Source organism: Leucoraja erinacea, chromosome 31, assembly GCF_028641065.1.
Source record: "Leucoraja erinacea ecotype New England chromosome 31, Leri_hhj_1, whole genome shotgun sequence".
Lineage (NCBI taxonomy): Eukaryota > Metazoa > Chordata > Chondrichthyes > Rajiformes > Rajidae > Leucoraja > Leucoraja erinaceus.
The window spans coordinates 16,182,924-16,204,886 of record NC_073407.1 but is presented as its reverse complement, the minus strand read 5'-3'; the positions used below and the strand labels follow the sequence as shown (position 1 = coordinate 16,204,886).

Sequence of the window (21,963 nt, the reverse complement as noted above, 5' to 3'; positions counted from 1 at the left end):
CATTATTGTCCTCCTTCGATTTTTCCAGCATCTGCCGTTCTTTCTTAAACATTTCTTTAACACCTGTTCTTATTTATTTCTATATGGCAAACTGATTGTAGAAATCTGACTTTTTAGACAAATTGGTTCTTGGAGTCAAATTACTGATCGCACCTCAGAAAATCTCTGACCAATCGATAAAACACGTGTCCGCACTGTGGGGTCGGGTCGAGAAATCTTTTAAAGATCTCTCTCTCTCTTTTTAGTTTTAATGAGCTCGACATTATACAATTCCTATTTACTGTTTAACACCTTTTGCAGCCTAAACACTGCTATTCGTCGCTGAATGGTTCCTCCACTGAGTAAATTAATTGAGCTAACAGTCCAGTGTTGGAGATTAACAGACATGGATTTTGTTAACGATCGCTGCATTATTTTGTCAATCTATAAATATTTTGGATCTCTTTAAATAGAAGCATTTATTTTGAAGGGCAAAGGATATTTTCGATGCAATGCTAATTTGCAAAATAAATTGCTATTCATCTCGTATCACTTTGTTCATCCCTCATTGTTGCGAATGAAAAGGCATTAAAGTTTGCTGCCAATGTTTGATCCAATTTTATAAATGTGGTTCTTCCCATGTAGCCAAGTTTGTTTATTTTTTTATTTTTATTTTTTTAAAACCTCTAGTCCTGCAATGATTGATGCTGCCAGTATCTTAAATAAAGCATTCCATCTACGGACACTGAATCATTCTCTAAATGGCTTGATCCTAAATTCTCCTATCACAGTCATACAAATGCCCTTTTTTTTTAATAAACTGTGGTGGTCAGACATCTGCCAAGGTCATGGAGCTGCAATGGTTTTCATTCAATACCAAATCAACTCAAATTTTATATCAACTGCAGTCTTTGCCGCTTGCTTGACTACCCTTTCTGAGTCTGCTCTGACTCCAGCTGAGCACATGTCAAAGGCCAAGATGAAATCAACTTGAGGGGAATTAAAGGCAGGATATTTTTTTCCCCTCTCTAACCTCTTAATGTTATCACAATTGTAAATAAATTATTTATTTTATTATTTTAGCAACCTATTGATGTTGTGAATTAATATTTACAGCTTAAGGCAGCTTTTTATTTTTAGATTCACACTGCAAAAAAAAAAACAGGGAAACTTGAAGTTCTCTGAACCAACATTTTCAAGTCATTGATTGTTTTTGTTTCCCTTCAAAGATATTTTAATTTCTCAATGTTTCCAGTGTGTGGACGTACAGTTTGGGTAAACCTGGTTCATTTTCATTGCTGAGGGCAATAGGAGCAATTATTGAACGATTGCAGCAACTGTTTCCGTGCCTCCGGGGAAAAAGATGTACCTGTTTTAATTTGTAAAGAACCGTTCTGGATGGAGCAGAATTTGTAGTAGGCGCGGAGTTTGATCGAGGAATGTAATGCCCTTATTACACTGTGCCTTCTGCAGTTCCCATCTGTATTTCAGCTGCAATGTTGCAGACAAACACAACTCAAATGGCAGAGTTCAACACCGCAGTATTATTTATTGTCGTCTCCAATTTAAAATGGATAATAATATTATTTTCACATGTGCCAGAATGTGCATCTGTACCATGGGGGAAACAGGCTATTATTACCAGGTAGTAAAGCAGGAATGGATTGAATCAATGAATGTGTGTTTCTGCTCTCCCCCCCCCCTCCCTCAAACATCAAATTTTCCTGATCCCCCCACCACTATTTTCTGTAGAAATGCATAATTATTTCCTTTAGATTTCCAAGATGTTGGTATAAGGTTAACAACATAGTAAAATGTTGCCAATATTTCTTTTACTAAAATCCGTTGTTGAAACGGAAAGAAAAGCTGTGAGTGTTTTATCTTTTTCTATTCTTTCTGTGGTTCTATGCCTTTCTCCTTTTCTCTTTCTCAGCCTCATTTTCTGTCCCGAGTCATATCTTGCCGTTGACCATCACCGTTGGCCTTTGCTTATTTGACTATTTGTGAGGCAACCCGCCGAGTCTGCTTTTTCTGCAGCAAAAAGCTGGAGATTTTTATCAGCTCGCATCTTGCCATTCTGTCACACAGCATGTAGGTCATGCCACAGCTTCAGAAGAAATTGTGATGCTTGGAGAATGAATTGAGTAGCGAATGCATTAGTTGCAAGTTTATGCTCTTTTATTTTGCTTCATTAGTTTTACTTTAATTTAGAGATACAGCGTGGAAACAGGCCCTTCAGCCCACCGGGTCCGCGCCGACCAGCGATCCCCGCACATTAACAATTTACACTTGCACCAAAACAATTGGCCTACATGCACGTCTTTGGAGTGTGGGAGGAAACCAAAGGTCTTGGAGAAAACCCACACGGTCATGGGGAGAAGGTACAATCTCCATACAGCCAGCACCCACAGTCGAGATCGAAACCGTATCTCCGGTGCTGTAAGGCAGCAATTCTATCGCCATGCCGCCCTTGAATATAACACGTGTTGTCACATGCACTGAGGTACAGTTAAATGCCTTTTGTTAAATGCAGTGCTAACTACCAGTGCTAGTTCTATTTTTAAAACTATGGTGGAGCAGTGGCGCGGAGGTGGAGTTGCTGCCATACAGCGCCAGAGACCTGGGTTCGATCCTGACTACGGGTGCTGTCTGTATGGAGTTTTTTTGCGTTCTCCCCGTGACCCGAGTAGGTTTTTTCCAGATGTTCCGATTTCACACCACACTCCAAAATCTTACAGGTTTGTAGGCTAATTGGCCGAGTAAAATTGTCCCTAATTTGTAGGATTGAGTTGGTGTGCAGGGATCGTTGGTTGGCATGGACTCGGTGGGTCACGGGGGCCTGTTTCTGCACCGTATCCCTAAACTAAAATCGATTTTAAGAATGTCATGATAAATGCTTAGATTTCTGCTCTAGTATTCACTAAATAATTACTTCAATGTGGTTAGAATTTTCCCATTAAAATGCAAAGAAAGTAAATCGCAATATTTTATGGGTTTTATCTATCTAACTGAGATTTATTGATTTATTTTGTCAATGCTTTGATCCTGGAACCAAAATGTTGAACAAAACAAAATATTTAGTATAAATCAATGTGGAATGACATAGTTTTTTTCTGTTTGAAATTAACCACCAGAATTTAGTATCACCTACATCGAGAACAGAATTTTTTTTAAATCAGTCTTTTGCGGTGTTGTTGCTCGTTGAATAAACTCCAAATGTTTGTGTCGTGTTGTAAAAATAAATACAAGGAGCCAATCTTCCTTTCTCCAAACTAAGTAGCTCCAAATATCAGAGTACGGGAGCATTTTTTGGTAGCCTGACAATAAGCATAAATACGCTTTCAAAGTACGCTATCAAAAGTTGTGTTTTTTTTTTAATAACATGACAGAACCATGCACCAGATGGTATGCAGACGATGACCACCGACCCAATGAAGTCTACAAACACCCCTGACAAGCTGGAGATTGAATTCAAACATGGTAAGTGTTTTCTCCTGCCCCCCCCTCCCCCACCTCCATTTTAACTTGGCGGGTGGGGTACATAGAGGATGATAAATGTATAAAAGTGTTAGAGGGGCATAATTTTCCAAACTGCTAAAGTCCGTACAGCCAATAGTATCCCAGTTGCTAAAATATTTAACTGACATAAGTTGACTTGCATTGTGTGTCATTCACAACTTTTGGACATGACTGCTCACAAGTTTTCTTTTGTCAATTTACAATTAATTAGAATAGATATTTGCATTTGTATAGCATTATAATTATTGGACATTGCACTCCAGCTGAGACCTAATCAGTGATTTATGACCATTTGAAGCGACCATAGCTTTTCTATTTTGTTTTTTTTGTGTTTATAAACCCATCTGCGTCATTTACCAGCTCCGTAATCTCATCCGAGAGTCATACAGTCTGGAACCGAGCTATTTTGACCCATCTTATCCATGCCAACCAAGGTGCCCTGTTTTGCCCATGTGTGGCCCATATCCCTCTATACCTTTCCAAGCCATGTCTTTTAAATGTTGTTAATGCACCAGCATCAAATATTTTCCCTGGCAGCTTAAACCAGATTGCTTTGAGTACCTAAATCTTCTGTACCTAAATATAAGCCTCGGTACCTAAATCTTCTTTAAGTTTGCATCATATAGTTTATATTACTTCATCCATTATATAACCATCATCTTCTTCTTTCTAAGATTGTTCACTTCCCACTTTACTGCTTTAACTTTCATCTGCCATATATAATTTCACCAGTCTGGCCCCATGAAAACCAATATTCATGTTGCACTGTTACATCATTTGCAGATTTTGGAAGAATGCACCATAGCCCATCGTCGGGTCATTAATTTAAAAAAAATGAACAGTAGTGTCAGTTCTGTTCGCTGGTGGACCTCATTGTATACTTAATGGATTTCAATGTTTTACCCAACCTATTATAAAGCTATTCATCAAAAGGCTTTCACCATGTCAGAAGCTCAGCCGTCTCCCATCAACCTGCTGTTACTTCATTGAAAAACATAATCAAGTTGGGTAAATACCACAAACCCACATTGGCTGTCATTCATTAATCGAGTGTCATATATAAACATGCTAAGCAAGATGCCCAATACAAGCCAGTCCCATTTGCCTACCTAAATCCCTCTTATCCTTCCCTATCCAGGTAAACATAGAAACATAGAAATTAGGTGCAGGAGTAGGCCATTCGGCCCTTCGAGCCTGCACCGCCATTCAATATGATCATGGCTGATCATCCAACTCAGTATCCCGTACCTGCCTTCTCTCCATACCCCCTGATCCCCTTAGCCACAAGGGCCACATCTAACTCCCTCTTAAATATAGCCAATGAACTGGCCTCAACTACCCTCTGTGGCAGAGAGTTCCAGAGATTCACCACTCTCTGCGTGAAAAAAGTTCTTCTCATCTCGGTTTTAAAGGATTTCCCCTTTATCCTTAAGCTGTGACCCCTTGTCCTGGACTTCCCCAACATCGGGAACAATCTTCCTGCATCTAGCCTGTCCAACCCCTTAAGAATTTTGTAAGTTTCTATGAGATCCCCTCTCAATCTTCTAAATTCTAGAGAGTATAAACCAAGTCTATCCAGTCTTTCTTCATATACTTGAGGTACTTGTCCGAGCGTCTATTAAATGTTATTGTTGTAACAGTCCAAATTACTTCCTCTGACAGTTTGTTCCATATACCCACCATTTCACTGGAAATAGCTGGCCCTGCAGTCCTTATAAAATTTTTTCAATGCCCAAGCATCTGTCAACATCGGCCTTGAATATACCAAACAACCATCTGTGGCATCTAGGGAGAAGAATTAGAATGAGTTTCAACCTTCTGAGTAAACAAACTTCATCTTGAGTTTAAAGGACTGTCCCCCTGATCCTACAGCAATATCCTCTGTCTGGCTTCTCGCGCCTGATGAAATGATCTCTCCATCTTTACTCTGTCGGTCCCTATCAGAATCTTGAACCTGTCACTGAGGATAGCCACTCCTTGTTTTGTATTTCATATATATTTTTCACAAGTCATACTCAATCATTCATAGGATAATCCTTTCGTCCTTGCAATTGGTCCATTTGGGTAAACTGCACTGACCATTCGTGGTGGAGAGGATCACCACTCGTAGAGATGTCTTGTAACATAATGAATTATGCCCACTCCTTCCAGGCGATAACTGTAGGCTCTGGTTGTCCCCTGTTTTGATTCACAAGTTTGAAATAATATGAATCCAGAGATAGAGAGAGAAACGGGCCAAGTCCACACTCACCGTCAGCTGCTCATTTACACTAATCTAATCCACTTTGTTATCGACTCTCCCCACATTCTACCACTCAATAGGGGCAATTTGCAAAGTCCAATTAACCTACAAACCTGCGCGTATTTGGGTGGCAGGGGGCAAACCGGAGCACCTGCGGAAAACCCAAGTGCTCACAGCGAGAACCCACAATCTCCACACAGATAGCACCTCTGGTCAGGATCAAAACCTGGTCTCGGGCGCTGTGAAGCGGTGGCTCTAACAGTTGTGCCACTATGCTGCCCATTGATATAAACAGTTTTAATGTGCCTTTATAACACTAGATCTCCCATGAGTCATCCATGGATGTTGACATCCATTTCATTGTCCTATCTGGGACACATGGCAATAAAACTCTCTTGACTCTAGACTCTTGCCCCAATGTTTCCACGCAGGTTTGTGGATTGTAGTCTGGTCATGAGAAGTGTTCCTCCGATACTTGCTGAAGTGCCCGTATTTCCCCCCGAAGCTATTGCACAAATTTAACAAGAGTTTAATCTTGTCCTCGCTTGTTTTTGCCTGAAGTCGAGTAGCCCGGCCCAGGTGTGAAGCTGCTGCTCCTTGAACACAACAATTTTCTAGTTGTAAAATCACTTGCCAGCATATTGATACAGGTTACATGCTTGTAAGTGTTGCGAGCTGCAATATGTTAAGTACACTTAAAACTAATGTTAAGTATACTTAAAAATAAAAACCTCACATTACTTGAATATTATGTGATGGTTTGATTGTCAAAACAAAAATGGAAACCAATCTTGAAAGTGTTACGTTATTAAACTTTCCCTTTAACACTGCTTTTGATTGTGTGTTTATCTCAGAGTAGCAATGCAGTGCTTTTCCACAGCACTATTATGTTAACATCTTTTGTGTCTGGGAATAGAGGTGCCAAAATCTAATACATTTTAGTGGCTGTCGTAGACTAAGCCCCCCTGCTATAACTATTCATTTAAGAGTTAATTTATTTGAAGTTTTAATCTAATTATTAACTATTTTTCAGACTTAAGTAGCATTATGAACAACAGGATGACTATGTTGGTGCTCGCGAGGATATGTGGAGGACAATGACACCGGCTCAAAAATTTGCCGGGGTTTAGTAATCATTAATGTGGTGCTTACACTTCGTGGAGAAAAGGCTAAAAAGGCTATTTTACTCTGATTGGCAACTGATTGCTGTGCTAAATGCTAATAAGGTAGACAGATGGATGTGAAGGAGATTAGAGACTGGCTTACTGCTTCGCCCTCTTCCACACCCCCAACTGCTTCCTGTTTCATTTATTGCTCATTTCGTGCAGCTATTAAGAAGCCAATGACATCTCCCTTTTTTTTGTTGCCTGTTTTGGGCAATGATTAATTCATGGGGTTATTCCCCTTGATGGACTACTACAGACATTCACCTTTGTAGGGGCAGGATAATGTGGAGCATGTGTGCATGCCGACTGTGCGCTGTGTGCTCCCCACCATTTATCAGCCTGAAAAAGCCCATTCTACTCGCTCATTTGTCCAGCCTGCATGAGGTACTGGTGGGACAGAAGGTGCTGTGCCGTAGACAATACTGAAGTGTGAAATTTAATTAGTAAAGGGCCTGGCCATGATTTCACGGCCAAAAAAAAAAAGAAAGGAGTTTTTTTTTTGTCTCAATACAGCTTCCTCAGCTAAGGCTGACTGAGTTCTTAGTTACTCGGGTATATTCATAGTTCATATATGTCAGCCCTATTTAATGCACCAACCATGAAGATGGGGAACCCATGCCTTAATGCTTTTTTTTCTCTCTCTCTCTCTCTCTCTGTTGCAGGTGTTCCGATCAAGGTCACCAACCTTGGTGATAAAACCACTTGCAACTCACCCCTTGAACTGTTCCAATACGTCAACAAAATTGGGTAGGAGAATTATTAATGTTTTTAATGTTGAATTGCAGAACAAACTTTGTTGCTTGCGAGGGTACACTCCCAAAGGAGGTGTAAACCAGCCCCAAGTGTTAGCCGAGTTTGGTTTAGGGGGGGAATACTTAAGTTGCAAGAAATTATCTTGGAAATATGGTTATAAATGTTTCCGCTCCAGTTAAATCCTATTACGTGCTTATAAAATCAAACTGTGGTAAGTATAAGGTTCCTTGCAGGTTTCCTATGACTTGAATGAGGATATGCAATCTGAAAATTTAAACATTGCCTGCATCTTACCCAGAGTAATGCAATGAAATAAGCCGGAGTGGGCAGGTTGGGTCGAAGGGCCTGTTTCCACTCTAAATATGGGGGTGGAGAGTTTGGTGTTTGCATTTAGTTTAATTTATTTATTGTCGTGTGTACAGTGAAAAGGTAATTCTGAGTGGTACTATACAAGGGTATAATAAATCCCCTTCTGGAACTTGGCAATTCTCCACATGCTGTTCCAGTGCATCGTGCAACTTCCAATTCTCTGAAAAGTCTAATCTTAACACAAGGAGATATGCTATTGTTATATTTCTCATGTTGATAGAAAACTTTATTGTCACATGTGACATGTCACAGTGAAATTCTTAGCTTGCATACCCAAGATATGCAAATATTCCCCACGCCCGGTCCCCCTTAGACTGGATAGACTTGGTTTATACTCTCTAGAATTTAGAAGATTGAGTGGGGATCTTATAGAAACTTACAAAATTCTTAAGGGGTTGGACAGGCTAGATGCAGGAAGATTGTTCCCGATGTTAGGGAAGTCCAGGACAAGGGGTCACAGCTTAAGGATAAAGGGGAAATCCTTTAAAACCGAGATGAGAAGAACTTTTTTCACGCAGAGAGTGGTGAATCTCTGGAACTCTCTGCCACAGAGGGTAGTTGAGGCCAGTTCATTGGCTATATTTAAGAGGGAGTTAGATGTGGCCCTTGTGGCTAAGGGGATCAGGGGGTATGGAGAGAAGGCAGGTACGGGATACTGAGTTGGATGATCAGCCATGATCATATTGAATGGCGGTGCAGGCTCGAAGGGCCGAATGGCCTACTCCTGCACCTAATTTCTATGTTTCTATGTTTTCCCCCCCCCACGCCAAGTCCTCCTTTGTTCCTTCCCCCAGCAGCGGCGTTCTCACTTCCACGTGGTCCGCCCTCGTCCATCGGTCAGTGCCATCTTCGATCGCTGCACCGACCTCTCCACTATCGCCACCAGTTCCTCTCCAGCCGCCTCTGTGGCGCTGACCCAGGCCCCAGCTGCGGGCTCCGTCGACCCAGGGGCCGGCCGCAGGCTCCGTTCTGCAAGGCTCTGGGCTCGGCTTCTCCGCGGTCATGTTAAGGCCCGGTGTCCTGACAGCACCGGATTGATGACGTAGGAGTCTGCCTGGCCCAGTAGGCCAGTGAGATGCCCTAGACTCCTTCCAGCGCTGCTCCTTGCAGCTGCAGTAGGCTGCACGCGATCTGCTTGCACGTCCTGCTTTATGTAGGGCCTACTGCAGCCACCTCTGCCAATACGACTGCCCACAACCACCGCAAAAGCACCATCCATCACCTCCAGCAGCCGCCCCTCCACTTCCATGTGCCGATCGCCATGTTTACGTTTATTACTGTCACGTGTACCCACCGAGGTACAACGAGAAGCATTGTTTTGTGTGTTATTCAATCAGTTCAGATAACACTATACATAGATACAATCGAATCAAACTGGAGCACAATGGATAGAGAAGAGGAAGATAGCATGCAGAATACAGTTCTTCACATTGTAGTGCATCTGTTGCAGAGGAAAAAGTCAAATGTCTGTAGCGAAGTAGAGGAGAATCGAACAGTTGCCCAGCTCGAGGAAAGTCCATCCAGATGCCTGATAACAAAGTGAAGAAGCTGTTCCTGAGTCTAGTGATGCTTCCTGAGCTAATCATGGAACTTGGGTTTTTCCCGAGGGTGCAGGAATTAAATCTGCAGATCATTCACCACCATTGACATTCTCCTTCCCCTTCCACTGCTGCCAGCTTGGAATTGTGTGCATTCAGCTAAGATGCAACCTGGGCAGTTAAGCTGTGGGCACAGTGACCACTGTGTGATGGAACATGACACTTAGCAAAGACGACTGTGTCAGCATTGGATGAGCAATTCCGTGTTTGGGAATGGGGGAGTGAGAATTGGATGTATTTTCAGGAGATTTACACATTCTATAGGGGACTCGCCCAATATTTCGGGTCCTCTGTTAGTTTTGAATTTCAGCTGTTGAATTATCTAACTAGACATGCCTCCACTGACACCAATTCAGTGGCTTAATTGCTTGCAGATAGACACAAAAAGCTGGAGTAACTCAGCGGGACAGGCAGCATCTCTGGAGAGAAGGAATGGGTGACGATTCGGGTTGAGACCCTTCTTCAGACTGGTTAGGGATAAGGGAAACGAGATATAGACGGTGAGGGGATTGTTTGTGTTGGCCCAATAATAACAGCACAGATGGAAGATGTTCCAGCCCCATTTGTACATGAGTCTTGCAAACCCATTACATTTGGCAGCCACTTGCCACAATTGCAATGGCAAGGTAGCTAGATCCTTGCTTTTCACCCAGATTTTCTTAGTAGCCAGAAAGTCCACTAGCCCTTTACAAGATATAAAAGGTAGGGGCGCCCAACACTACAGTTCCCTGACTTTCTCAGTACCTAAAGAAGACATGAGATGGACTTCTCCAAGGCAATCCCCTAAATCACACAGCTGGCCTGGATTCTGAAGCATTGTTGTATTTCAATTTTGTTTAGTGGCTTGGGAATTTAGCAGGGGAGGGGGAAACGAAAGGCTCCTGCAAGGGTTGATGTTGCAAGTTTAGGCAGTGTCATCCAGCCAGTAATATTATCCAGGTAATAATATCACTCAACTGCAAAAAGCATACTAGAAACCTGACCCAGAAAGCTAAATTGGGAAGTTCGGTACCCAAAGTGGTTTAAATTCACCACAAAGGTACCCGAATTTAAAAGATGGAACCATGGAGATTCTTGTGTAAGTTTGATGGAGTAACTCAGCGAGACGGGCAGCATCTCTGGAGAGAAGGAATGGGTGATGTTTCGGAACGATACCCATTTCGGATCTTGACCCGAAATGTCACACATTCCTTCTCTCCAGAGATGCTGCCTGTCCCACTGAGTTACTCCAGCATTTAGTGTCTATCTTCAGTTGAAACCAGTGTCTCTAATTCCTTCCGACACTTGTGTAAGCTTAATTCCATTCCCCCGAGTTTGGAAATGATGGGGCTGGCCAATGTAAGTTAAGTGGCAATAGGATTTGACAAAATAGGTGAAAGGTTCCTGCTTCTGATAGTTATCCTAAGTGAGGAGATGTGGATGGTTTAGAAGTGAAATTGGGAACTACTGTTTTGAAACAAAACAGGGTAGAGGTCTGAAGAAGGGGTTCGGCCCGAAACGTTGCCTGTTTCCTTCGCTCCATGGATGCTGCTGCGCCCGCTGAGTTTCTCCAGCACTTTTGTCTGCCTTCGATTTTCCAGCATCTGCAGTTCCTTCTTAATCACAGGGTAGTGATAAGCTCTGTAGAGGGATTGAGTAGGCAATGTTTGGATCTGAAACGTTGCCTGTCCATTCGCTGCACAGATGCTGCCTGACTGCCGAGTTGCACCAGCACTTTGTGCTTCTTGCGTAAAAGATTCCAGCATCTGCAGTTCCTTGTATGTCTCGTGATAATCTCTCCTCAGAAAGGCAATGGATGCTGAGTTAATTAAAGGAAAGAAATAGACAGTTTTGTTAGGTCAGGGCATTGATTAAAGTTGAGGTCCACAATGGCTATTATCTCGCTGAATGGTTGGACAGGCCCAGTGGGTTGAAAGGAACAATGGTGAGCCGCAGATAATGCAATTAACAACTATTGCTTTCTTGAGTAGGGGGTGAGAGTCAGTCAGAATGCCTGCCCTTAGTTATTACCCTGCTCAAGAGACCATGAGTGTCAACAGCAGGTAGACACAAAATGCTCAGTAACTCAGTGGGATAGGCAGCATTTCTGGAGAGAAGGAATGGGTGGAGCCCTTCTTCAGACAAGAGTCGTGGGAAAGGGAAACCAGAGATATAGTCAGTAAAGTAGAGAGATGTGGAACAAACCAATGAAAGATACGCAAAAAAGTAACTATGTTAAAGGAAACAGGCCATTGTTAAATCACATGTTGCTTTGGTAGAGAGTTTGGGTTAAAACGTGGTCATAGAGTTGGGAGAGCAGGAGGAATTGCAGAGGTGGAGCAGGGAGAGAGGATGTTACAGAACTCGTACGAGAGAAGAGGAGAACTTCTTCAAAAGTAGACACTCCTTGAGGAAATTCTGCAGTGGAGCAGACGAAACGTGTAGGAAGGAACTGTAGATTCTGGTTTAACCCGAAGATGGACACAAAATGCTGGAGTAACTCACCAGGACAGGCAGCTTCCCTGGAGAGAAGGAATGGGTGACTCATTCCTTCTCTCCAGTGTCAACAGTAAGGATCCACATGGTGGTTCCTGACAATCAAATAGTTGCCAACACTCAATTTCGGCTTGCGCATCCAGGCAAAATGCCAATTGGATTGGAGTCAAAAGTAAAATATCTCTCAATAAATAAAAGATAATTGAATTGATTTAAATAAATTTTATTAGCCTAGTATGTGTACATACAAGGAATTTGCCTTGGTGCTTTAAGTAATAACATGATATACAGTAGACAATTAAAAATAAAATATAAGTTAAGCATGTGATGAATTAAATAAAATACCAGAGCTTTGGTTATTGAGTAGAGCTACTGTTCGTGGAGAAAAAAAGCTGTTTTATGTCTGGCTTTGTGGTGGCTTTGACAGTCCAGAGTCGCCTTCCAGAGGGAAGCGCTTCAAAGAGTTTGTGGCCAGGGTGAGAGGGGTCAGAGATTATCTTACCGGCTCTCTTCCTGGCCCTTGCAGCGTACAGTTCGTCGATGGGGGGAAGGTTGCAGCCAACAACCTTCCCGGCTGATCGAACGATGTGCTGCAGCCTCTGGATGTCATGCTTGGTGGCTGAGCCAAACCAGACTTTTGGGAAGAGAAGAATGCAATGATATGTGATCGTTTAACGTTTTCCACAGTGGCCATTTGGAATCATAGGGAGATGCAGCACAAAAATGGTCCCTTACAACATTCTCACAGACTCTTCCATTTACCAATACATTCAGGGTAACTTACAATGGCCAATTAATGCAGTGGCTCTTCAAGGAATAGAGTCTGATCCTGCACAACCTCTGCCATTAGTTTTAGGTCCTTGAGTCCTGGCAACATCCTTGTAAATCTTCTCTGCACCCTCTCCAGCTCTGCCACCAATCCCAAACCCTGATCTCCTGTCACAGTTCCTCCAACATGGGAAAGATGCCATGTTCCAAAAAAAACCTTGAGCCTGAATTTAGTTTGGTTTGGTGAGCCGGTGTGGAAACGGGGCCCTTCAGCCCACTGAGTCCACACCAACCCTTTCATACTAGTTCTATGTTATCCCACTTTCCCATCAATTCCTTACAGTCAAGGGGCAGTTTAGAGGCCAGTTAACCTTTCAACATGCACAGTTTTTTTTGGGACGTGGGAGTATACCAGAGTACCCAGAGGAAAACTCACGGGGAGAGAACGTGCAAATTCCACACAGACAGCAGCCAAGATCGAGATCAAACCCGGGTTTCTGGTGGTGTGAGGCTGCCAGGGAAAACATTTAATGGAATTCACGTACGACACCTGGCGAAAACTTACGGCATCACCTACAACAACCTACGACAGCAAACATTGTCGCCACTGTCTCCGAAAATGTTTCAACGTGCTGAAAATTTTGTGGCAATCGCCTGTAGTCGCCCAAAAAATCGCCTAAGTGAGACATGCCCATAAGCCTCCAATCACGGGCTCGAGATAGCGTTGGGTCAAGATAGATATAAAGTGCTGGAGTAACTCAATGTGTTGGCCAGCATCTATGGAGAAAAAAGGATCGGTGACGTTTCAGGTTGGGACCCTTCTTCAGACCCGAAATGTCACCTGTCCACTTTCTCCAGAGATGCTACCTGACCTGCTGAGTTTCTCCAGCACTTTGTGTTTTCGGCAGTTCTTTGTTTCTACATAGGGTTAGTTCCAGGTCTAGTTTGTGGATGGAAACCCATAAAATGATTGTTTGGTGCTCCTCAAGAAAATAAGAATGTCCAGGCCATTATATTTTTGCCTTCTAATATTCTGGTTATTAATACAGATTGGTGATATCAAAATTTGTCTGAATCAGTGAAGATTCTGTCATTAAAAATACTCAGTGCTTTAATAATTTAAATAATATACAATTATCAAATAATATGAATAATAAATAATGTAGAGGATGCAGAATAATAGTGAGATGTTACTGATATATTTTTGTAGATTAAAAAGGTGCAGGTGTGCATATCAATTAAAAAATTAAGCCACATTCATCAACAATTTTTTTTCAATCAACATAGCGAATGTCAGTGACACTTTAGCTCATAATATACCAACCAAACTCTAGTTCTAAACAAATAAATGTTCTAAATATTTCGCTTTACGAACGGCACAGTGACGCAGTTGGGACCCAGGGCTTGGTCTTGACTTTGGGTGCTGTCTCTGTGGAGTTTGCATTTTCTCCCTGTGACCATGTAGGTTTCCTCCAAGTGTTCTAGTTTCCTCCATGTCCCAGAGACATGCGAGTTTATAGGTTAATTGGCCTCTGTAAATTGCCCCAAGTGTGTAGAGAGTCGATTCGAAAGCAGAATTGCTTAGAACTAGTGTGAGCGGGTCATCTATGGTTGGCGTAGACTCGGTGGGCCAACGGACCTGCTTCCATGCTGTATCTCTGAACTAAACTGATGTTATCCATGTTTAGTTAAATACAAAATAGAAAGAGAGAAACGGGCCCTTTAACCCACAGAGTCCGCACCAATCATGTTTAGCACAATTCATAAACATATGTGTCATGCTACAGATGCTGGTATGTAGTACCATCACAAGATAATTGTCCTAATGTTTGAGTCAAATGTAGACTAAAAGGAGATCTCTTCTGCCTGGTTTGTTGAATTTTATAGATTGTCTAATTCATACAGAATCACAATTGGAAAAATGATTTTAGTTTCAAATTATTATTATGTATATTTTTCTCCAATAACGATTTGAAATTCAGACAGTGTCCATTTGAAACTGATGTGATTTATCGTAGGCTCTGTCTTTCGAGGGGATAAAAGGTCTGGGAAAGGGTTTATGCAATGTTAAATAAAACGTGCATCAATTCTGAGTTTTGTTTAGGTGGAAGTTTATTGTTTTGTTTTGTTCATGAAAGAATGCGTGACATAGCAATGATGTGTTGTATTGGGACAGAATGCTGCAATGATATAAAACTGAGCTTTATCCTCTTTTAAACTGTTATTTAAAAGATTGGGCAAAATGACTTCACACGCACAATGAGACTTGCATGAATACAGCTGTGATGTTAAAAAGGTTTATTTTAAAAAAAAAACTTGTCTCCTGGTTTCTGTCACTTTTAATTGTCAACTTCCTCGCTTGCCATTCTTCTAAAAAAGCCACTTTAAGTGCCGTGTGTTTGCAAGATGAAAGCGGGATTTGCATTGCAATGAGTTTTTATGTGATGTTGAATAGACATGTATAAATGAGATTGGATTTACTGTATTTTTTTTCCTTGAGCCTACTGTGATGTCCTGAGTGGCTGCCGATCGCTGGCTGGACTGTGAGAATTCTGCATGGATTTTCGTCTATGTGTACCTTGAATGTGGCAGCCCTGGAGGTCTTCTTCCGGATTTAATCAGCTGCTCCTGACACCGCACTGCTCCAGCAGCATGCTGTCGACCTGGAGAATTGCCTCTTTGTGCACCACTCGACGTCTCCCTTCAAAGTGTGTGAAAAGATCAGCCTCATTTTATTCTAATCTGACTTCACTGCTATTCAGGCCCCGACAAAGTGCCGGGCTGTGTGCCTTGGAATTGTGCAGGCAAACTAAAAAATCTTGACATCCTTTAATGAGGCAGAATGTCCATTGTGTGAGTTTATCTCACTGTCTCTCAGTTGACTGGCCCTTTTCTAACCTCCACCATATTAATGTCTACATCACTTGAGCCTATTAGTTAATGCCCTGTGGTACCTTTTATGGGGGTGATTTCCCCAGTCTGAAAAGGAAACTGAACTATGTCATTCATCCTTTTTTTCCAGGAGTAAGCATGGGGTTGGACGCATAGACATCGTAGAGAATCGTTTCATTGGCATGAAATCACGCGGTAAGGGACTTCTGATGGATCCGATTTAATGTTTTTTAAATCTGTTTTTATGCGGTTCTCTCCATACAAGCCAAGTATATATGTTGACCTCGCCTGACCGAGTTTTATCTGTTGCCGCATTCAGAGATTAATTAATTGATCTCCAAGTGGTTCCACGTCTACCTGCAGTCTTGTATTACCCAGGAGATCAGTCTGAAGAAGGGTCTCGACCCGAAACATCGCCCATTCCTTCTCTACAGAGATGCTGCCTCACCCACTGAGTTACGCTGAGCATTTTGTGTCTACCTTTGATTTAAACCAACATCTGCTGTTCTTTCTTACGCCCAGGAGATCATGGAATGGCAGTTCTGGGTTTCAGAATATGTTATAAATTTCCAGAATCGTGCTTTTGTTGTTCTGCTTCTTTTGGGACCGTGGATCACACTTGCAAGATTATATTATTATTTTAGAGTGGTTGAATATGTGAAAAAAAAGTCTTGAACTTAAAACAAATGGACTCGTGTATGTTTGTCCATATTCTAGCATCCTCTATCTTTAATCTTTGATCATTCTGGTCAAAGGAATGGATCGACTGGGCTTAAATTCACTGGAATTTAGAAGGATGAGAGGGCATCATAGAAACATATAACATTCTTAAGGGATTGGACAGGCTAGAAGATGCAAGAAAAATGTTCCCCATGTTGGGGGGGGGGGGTCCAGAACCAGGGGTCACAGTTTAAGAATAAGGCGTAGGCCATTTAGGATTGAGATGAAGAAAAACTTTTTCAGCCAGAGAGTTGTGAATCTGTGGAATTCTCTGCCACAGAAGGCAGTGGAGGCCAATTCATTGGATGTAATCAAGAGAGATAGATAGATATAGCTCTTGGGGCTAATGGAATTAAGGGATATAGGGAGAAAGCAGGAACTGGGTACTGATTCTGGATGATCAGCCATGATCATGTTGAATGGCGGTGCTGGCTCGAATGGCCTACTCCTGCACTTATTTTCTATGTTTCCATCAATGTTACATCCTGATTTCAGCAGCCCTGTGCTTTGCTGTCAAGGCCTGAAACTCTGCAATTCCTTCCTCACACCTTGCTGCCCTAGTCCATTTGCTTCTATTAAGATGTAGAGTCATAGTCTCGTACAGTGTGAAAACCAGCCCTTTGGCCCAACTTGCCCATGCTAGCCAACATGCCTCATATACACTAGTCCCACCTGCCTGTATGTGGCTCGTATCCCTCTAAACCTATCATATCCATCTACCATAAGTTATGATTGTACCTGCCTCAACTACCTCCTCTGGCAGCTCATTCCATAAACCTGTCTGATGTGATGTGTGCGTGAGATGAGTGTGTGTGTGATATTTTTGTATATTTTTGAAAAAAGGTTGCCCTTCAGCTTCCTATCAAATCTTTCCTTCTTATGTATTATAAGAAAAATGTGCTTGTGCTGGAGATTTATGAAGATTTCGCTGGGACTGGAAAATTGCAGACCCAGAAAAATGTGATAAGTTGAGTTTTTTTAAGAACAGGAGGCTGAGGGGAGATTGAGTTGAGATATTTAACATTGAGGGATCTGGCTGTTTCCTTCTGCAAGGGAGTTCGAAACAAGGAGACATGGACGTAAAGTAATTGATAGAAATAGGGAGATGAGGTAAATGACTGCCGGGATGGTGGCTGGGTCTAGAACCATCCATGTCTGGTGATAGAGGCAGAAACCCTCATCATATTTAAACATTATTCAAATGCGTGCTTGAAAAACCTGTACCTGCGAGGCTGCAGAACCTGGCTGCATGTTGCATTGGACTGTACGTCACATAAGGCTGAAGAACACTCTTGATTTTCACTGGCCCAATGGGCCAAACGGCCAGCTTGTGTGTTCCTGATTATAGTCGTCATCATACAGCACGGAAAAAGGCTCTTCGGCCCATCTCGTCGATGATGCCCCATCCACACTAGTTCCATTTGCCTGGATTTGCCTCTTATCCTTCTAAACCTAAACCTGGTTCATATTCCAGTGACTCTTTGGACCCTATCTAGATATCTGAGCATTTGGATGCCTCTCCTAACCAATTAAGTGACGTGGTGTTTGCTTTGTTTAACGCTCCAGTGAAATGCCTCGGGACATTTATGCAGGTCGTAATAATATCACTTAGTAAAATTAGTGCAAATTCAATGCTCAACATTGTGAGGCAATTGTCCTTTAAGTTTGCATGTTGCCATTTTTATATACAATAATAAAATGATGCTGAACTTAGTAAAGATGATTCCATTGAGGAGCAGACGAGGAATTCTCCTTGTTGGACGAGCTGATTAAACAAGTGCAGCTGATTATACTTCTGGGCTCTGAATATTAATTAATTTAACTAGTAATCAGTGCTAAACACAAATCAATAACATCTGTGAAAACCATAATTAACTGTCTCTCAAAGCTTCCTAAAACCTAATGGGATAATTTATATCCTTTGGTAAGTGCATTAATTGTATAGTAAACAGTGCAGCCTTTTGTAAACCCAATCTATTATCAGTAGAGAAAAATAAAACCATGGTTTTTTAAACAAAAAAGGAATGGAGGGCAGACGTGGAGTCGACCTTGGCAATGAGCCAGGGGAATTAGACCAAGAAAAGTTGGTATAGATCTAGGCGATGTTTCAGGCGACCAAAGAGACATTTTTGTAACTGAACTAAGAGGCTTGATGAGGGCACTACTGTTGATGTTGTGTACATGGATCTTCAAAAGATGTTAAATTAAACCATCCCATTGACAACTAGAGAACAATCCTGAGATCCTATATACGTCATTGGAGACCCTCGGACTATCTTTAATCGGACTTTACTGGACATTATCTTGTGCTGCAAGATATTCCCTGTATCACATTGGTGCACTGTGGACGGCTCGATTGTAATCATTTACAGTCTTATCGCTGTCTGGTTAGCACACAACTGAAAGCTTTTCACTGTATCTCGGTACACATGATAATAATATACTAAAGTAAAATATTGCAAAATAAGCACTAATAAAAAACACCATGTGGAATAATAGCAGCAGGAGGAGCATGAATATAACATTGCTCTGCAGGAAGCTGATTGCTCGCCACTACAGGGAGATGGATAATGGAGTTCCCAAAGGTTTATATTTCAACTAAAGCCGTTCCTGTTGCATGTTGTAGAGATAATCCGGAAGCTCAATAGGGGCAGGGCAGTACAGGCAGTCTATATTGACTTTGGAAAGGTTCTACATTAGATCATATGGGATCCGAGGAGAGCTAGCTCACAATTGAATATATAATTGGCTTGGTAATGGGGAGCAGAGGGTGATGATGGAAGGTTTTATTTTTCACTTGGGAGGCCCGTGATTAATAATGGACCCCAGGGATCGGATCTGGGCCCATTGCTGTTTGCCATCTATATCAACCATTTGGCTCGGAAATGTGCAGCTGGCATCATAGATGATGAGGAAGATTATCAAAAACTACAGTGGGATCTTGGCCATCCGGATAAGTGGGCTGAAGAATGGCAAATACAATTTAATTCAAATAAGTTGGACATGAATGGACAGAGCACTATTTAAAATGTGCAGGTATCATAAAACGTGCATGTGCAGGGATTGGTGATGGACCGGTGGCCACTGAGCTTTAAAGCAGAGCAGTGCCAAGTGATACATTTTAGTCGGAGGAACAAATAAAGGCAATAGAGATGAGGAGAAATGTCTTTAGCCAGACAATAATGAATCTGTGGAATTCATTGCCACAGATGGCAGTGGAGGCCAAGTCTTTGGATATTTTTTATCGCGGAGATTGATAGGTCCTGATTAAAAGGACGTCAAAGGTTACAGGGAGAAGGCAGGAAAATGGGGTTGAGTGGGGAAAATAGATCAGCCATAATAATCAAATTGATGGGTTAAATGGCCTAATTCTGCTCCGATGTCTTATGCAGAGTACTCTTATAATAGTGGAGTCAGGGGATATGCGGAGAAGGCAGGAACGGGGTACTGATCACATTGAATGGCGGTGCTGGCTCGAAGGGCCAAATGGCCTACTCCTACGTCTATTGTCTACTGAGCACCAAGGGTTGAATACAAAATGCTGAGCTAACAGTGTATCAGAATGATGCCTGATGCAATCAGTTACTTCAGCACTTCATTCTGCACCAGATTCCAGCATGTGTAGTTCCTTGTCCCTTACTGAGTGGGAACTGTTACGCTGGCTTCACTCAAATCAAACTGGGACATGCATCTTAGTGAATTGAACGTGCAGCAACATTAGGCTTTAAACTCATCGCGAGGCAGAGTTTGAGAGGTCATTTTAAAAAATGAAGGAGAAAAGACCAGGTGTTTGTGCATGGATAGCAAAATGGGCAATGGAATGAATGAAGGCTCATTTTCTGAATTCACACGACATTCATAACAAAGATGGGTAAATGATGCAGAGAAATGGGTCAATGTAATTGTCCCTGCAGATTTGTGACTGGAAAATGATCAAGGCACTGGAGGCAATTGAAGAATTGTCTTTCTCTATTGTAGAAGCAGAAGAGAGACGGTCATTGAGGACTTCTCCCACCTCCTGGAGCTCCACACACAATGTTCACCTTGGTCTTTGATGGACCCCAGTCTCTCCCTAGTTACTCTTTTTCCTAAAATACATAAAATCACTTTTGAACGGTTCGTAATCTTTGTCAAGACTATCTCATGCCCCCTTGTTGCCATTGTGATTTATTTCTTAAGTGTTCCCCTACTCTCTTCCAGGGAGTCACTGGATCCCAGCTACCTGTACTTGAGAAACGCACCTTTATTCCTGATCAGATCGTCAATCTCTTGACCTCTAGAGCTTCCTCCTTCTGCCAGACTTGCCTTTCACTCTAATGTGCAGACCTTAAACCTCCACTATCTCACTTTTAATAGCCTGCCTGTAATGTTCTGATTTGCTGGGTTGGAAGTTTACAATCCAGCAGTATGAATGTTCGTTCATAAGTGGGAGGAGCAGAATTAGGCCATTTGGCCCATCAAGTCTACGCCATTAAATCATGGCAGATCTAACTTCCCCCTCAACCCCATTCTCCTGCCTTCTCCCCATAACCCCTGACACACGTACTAATCAAGGATCTATCTATCTCTGCCTTCAAAAAAAATATCCATTGACTTGGCCTCCACAGCCTTCTTTGACAATGAATTCCGCAGCTTCACCCTCTGATGAAGGAAATTCCTCCATCTTCTTCCTAAAAGAATGTCGATTGTTCCCAGGTAGACACAATTTGCGGGAGTAACTCACCGGGTGAGGCAGCATCTATGGAGAGAAGGAATTGGCGATGTTTCGGGTCGAGATTCTTCTTCAGACAGATGTAAGGGGAGGGGGCAGGACAGTAAGACAGTAAGAAGGGGGAGACTGGGAAGGGGGAGGGGTTGTAGAAAGAAAGCAAGGACTACCTGAAGTTAGAGAAGACAATGTGCAGACCGCTGGGATGCAAACTAACCAAGCGAAATATGAGGTGCTGTTCCTCCAATTTGCGCTGGGCCTCACTCTGACAATGGAGGAGGCCCAGAACAGAAATGTCAGATTGGGAATGAGAGGGGGAGTTGAAATGCTAGGCCATCGGGAGATCAGCTTGGTTAATGCGGACTGAGCTGAGGTGTTCAGCGAAATGATCGCCGAGTCTGCGCTTGGTCTCGCCGATGTAGCGAAGTTGACACCTGGAACAGTGGATGCAGTAGATGAGGTTGGAAGAGGTGCAACTCTGCTGCATCTGGAAAGACTGTTTGAGTCCTTGGATTGACTCGAGGGGGGAGGTAAAGGGACAGGTGTTGCATCTCCTGCGGTTGCAGGGGAAAGTACTTGGGGAGGGTGTGGTTTGAGTGGGAAGGGACAAGTTGACCAGAGAGTTACGGAGGGAGATGGGAAGATGTGGCCAGTAGTGGGATCTCTTTGGAGGTGGCGAAAATGTTGCTGTATGCGATTGCTGATGGGGTGGAAGGTGAGGACAAGGGGGACTCTGTCCTTGTTACGAGTGGGGGGAGGGGGAGTAAGAAGCGG

At 42.5% G+C, this 21,963-nt stretch overlaps 1 protein-coding gene across 1 annotated transcript in view; it reads left to right on the top strand.

Annotated features, from left to right (window-relative positions):
• The window catches only part of ass1 (argininosuccinate synthase 1), a 95,344-nt gene that overhangs the window by 41,852 nt on the left and 31,529 nt on the right, over positions 1-21,963 (top strand). The window contains exons 9-11 of the mRNA XM_055660092.1: positions 3,369-3,459; positions 7,569-7,653; positions 15,892-15,956. Of these exons, the coding sequence (XP_055516067.1) occupies positions 3,369-3,459; positions 7,569-7,653; positions 15,892-15,956 (241 nt within the window). The remainder of the gene's footprint in view (positions 1-3,368; positions 3,460-7,568; positions 7,654-15,891; positions 15,957-21,963) is intronic.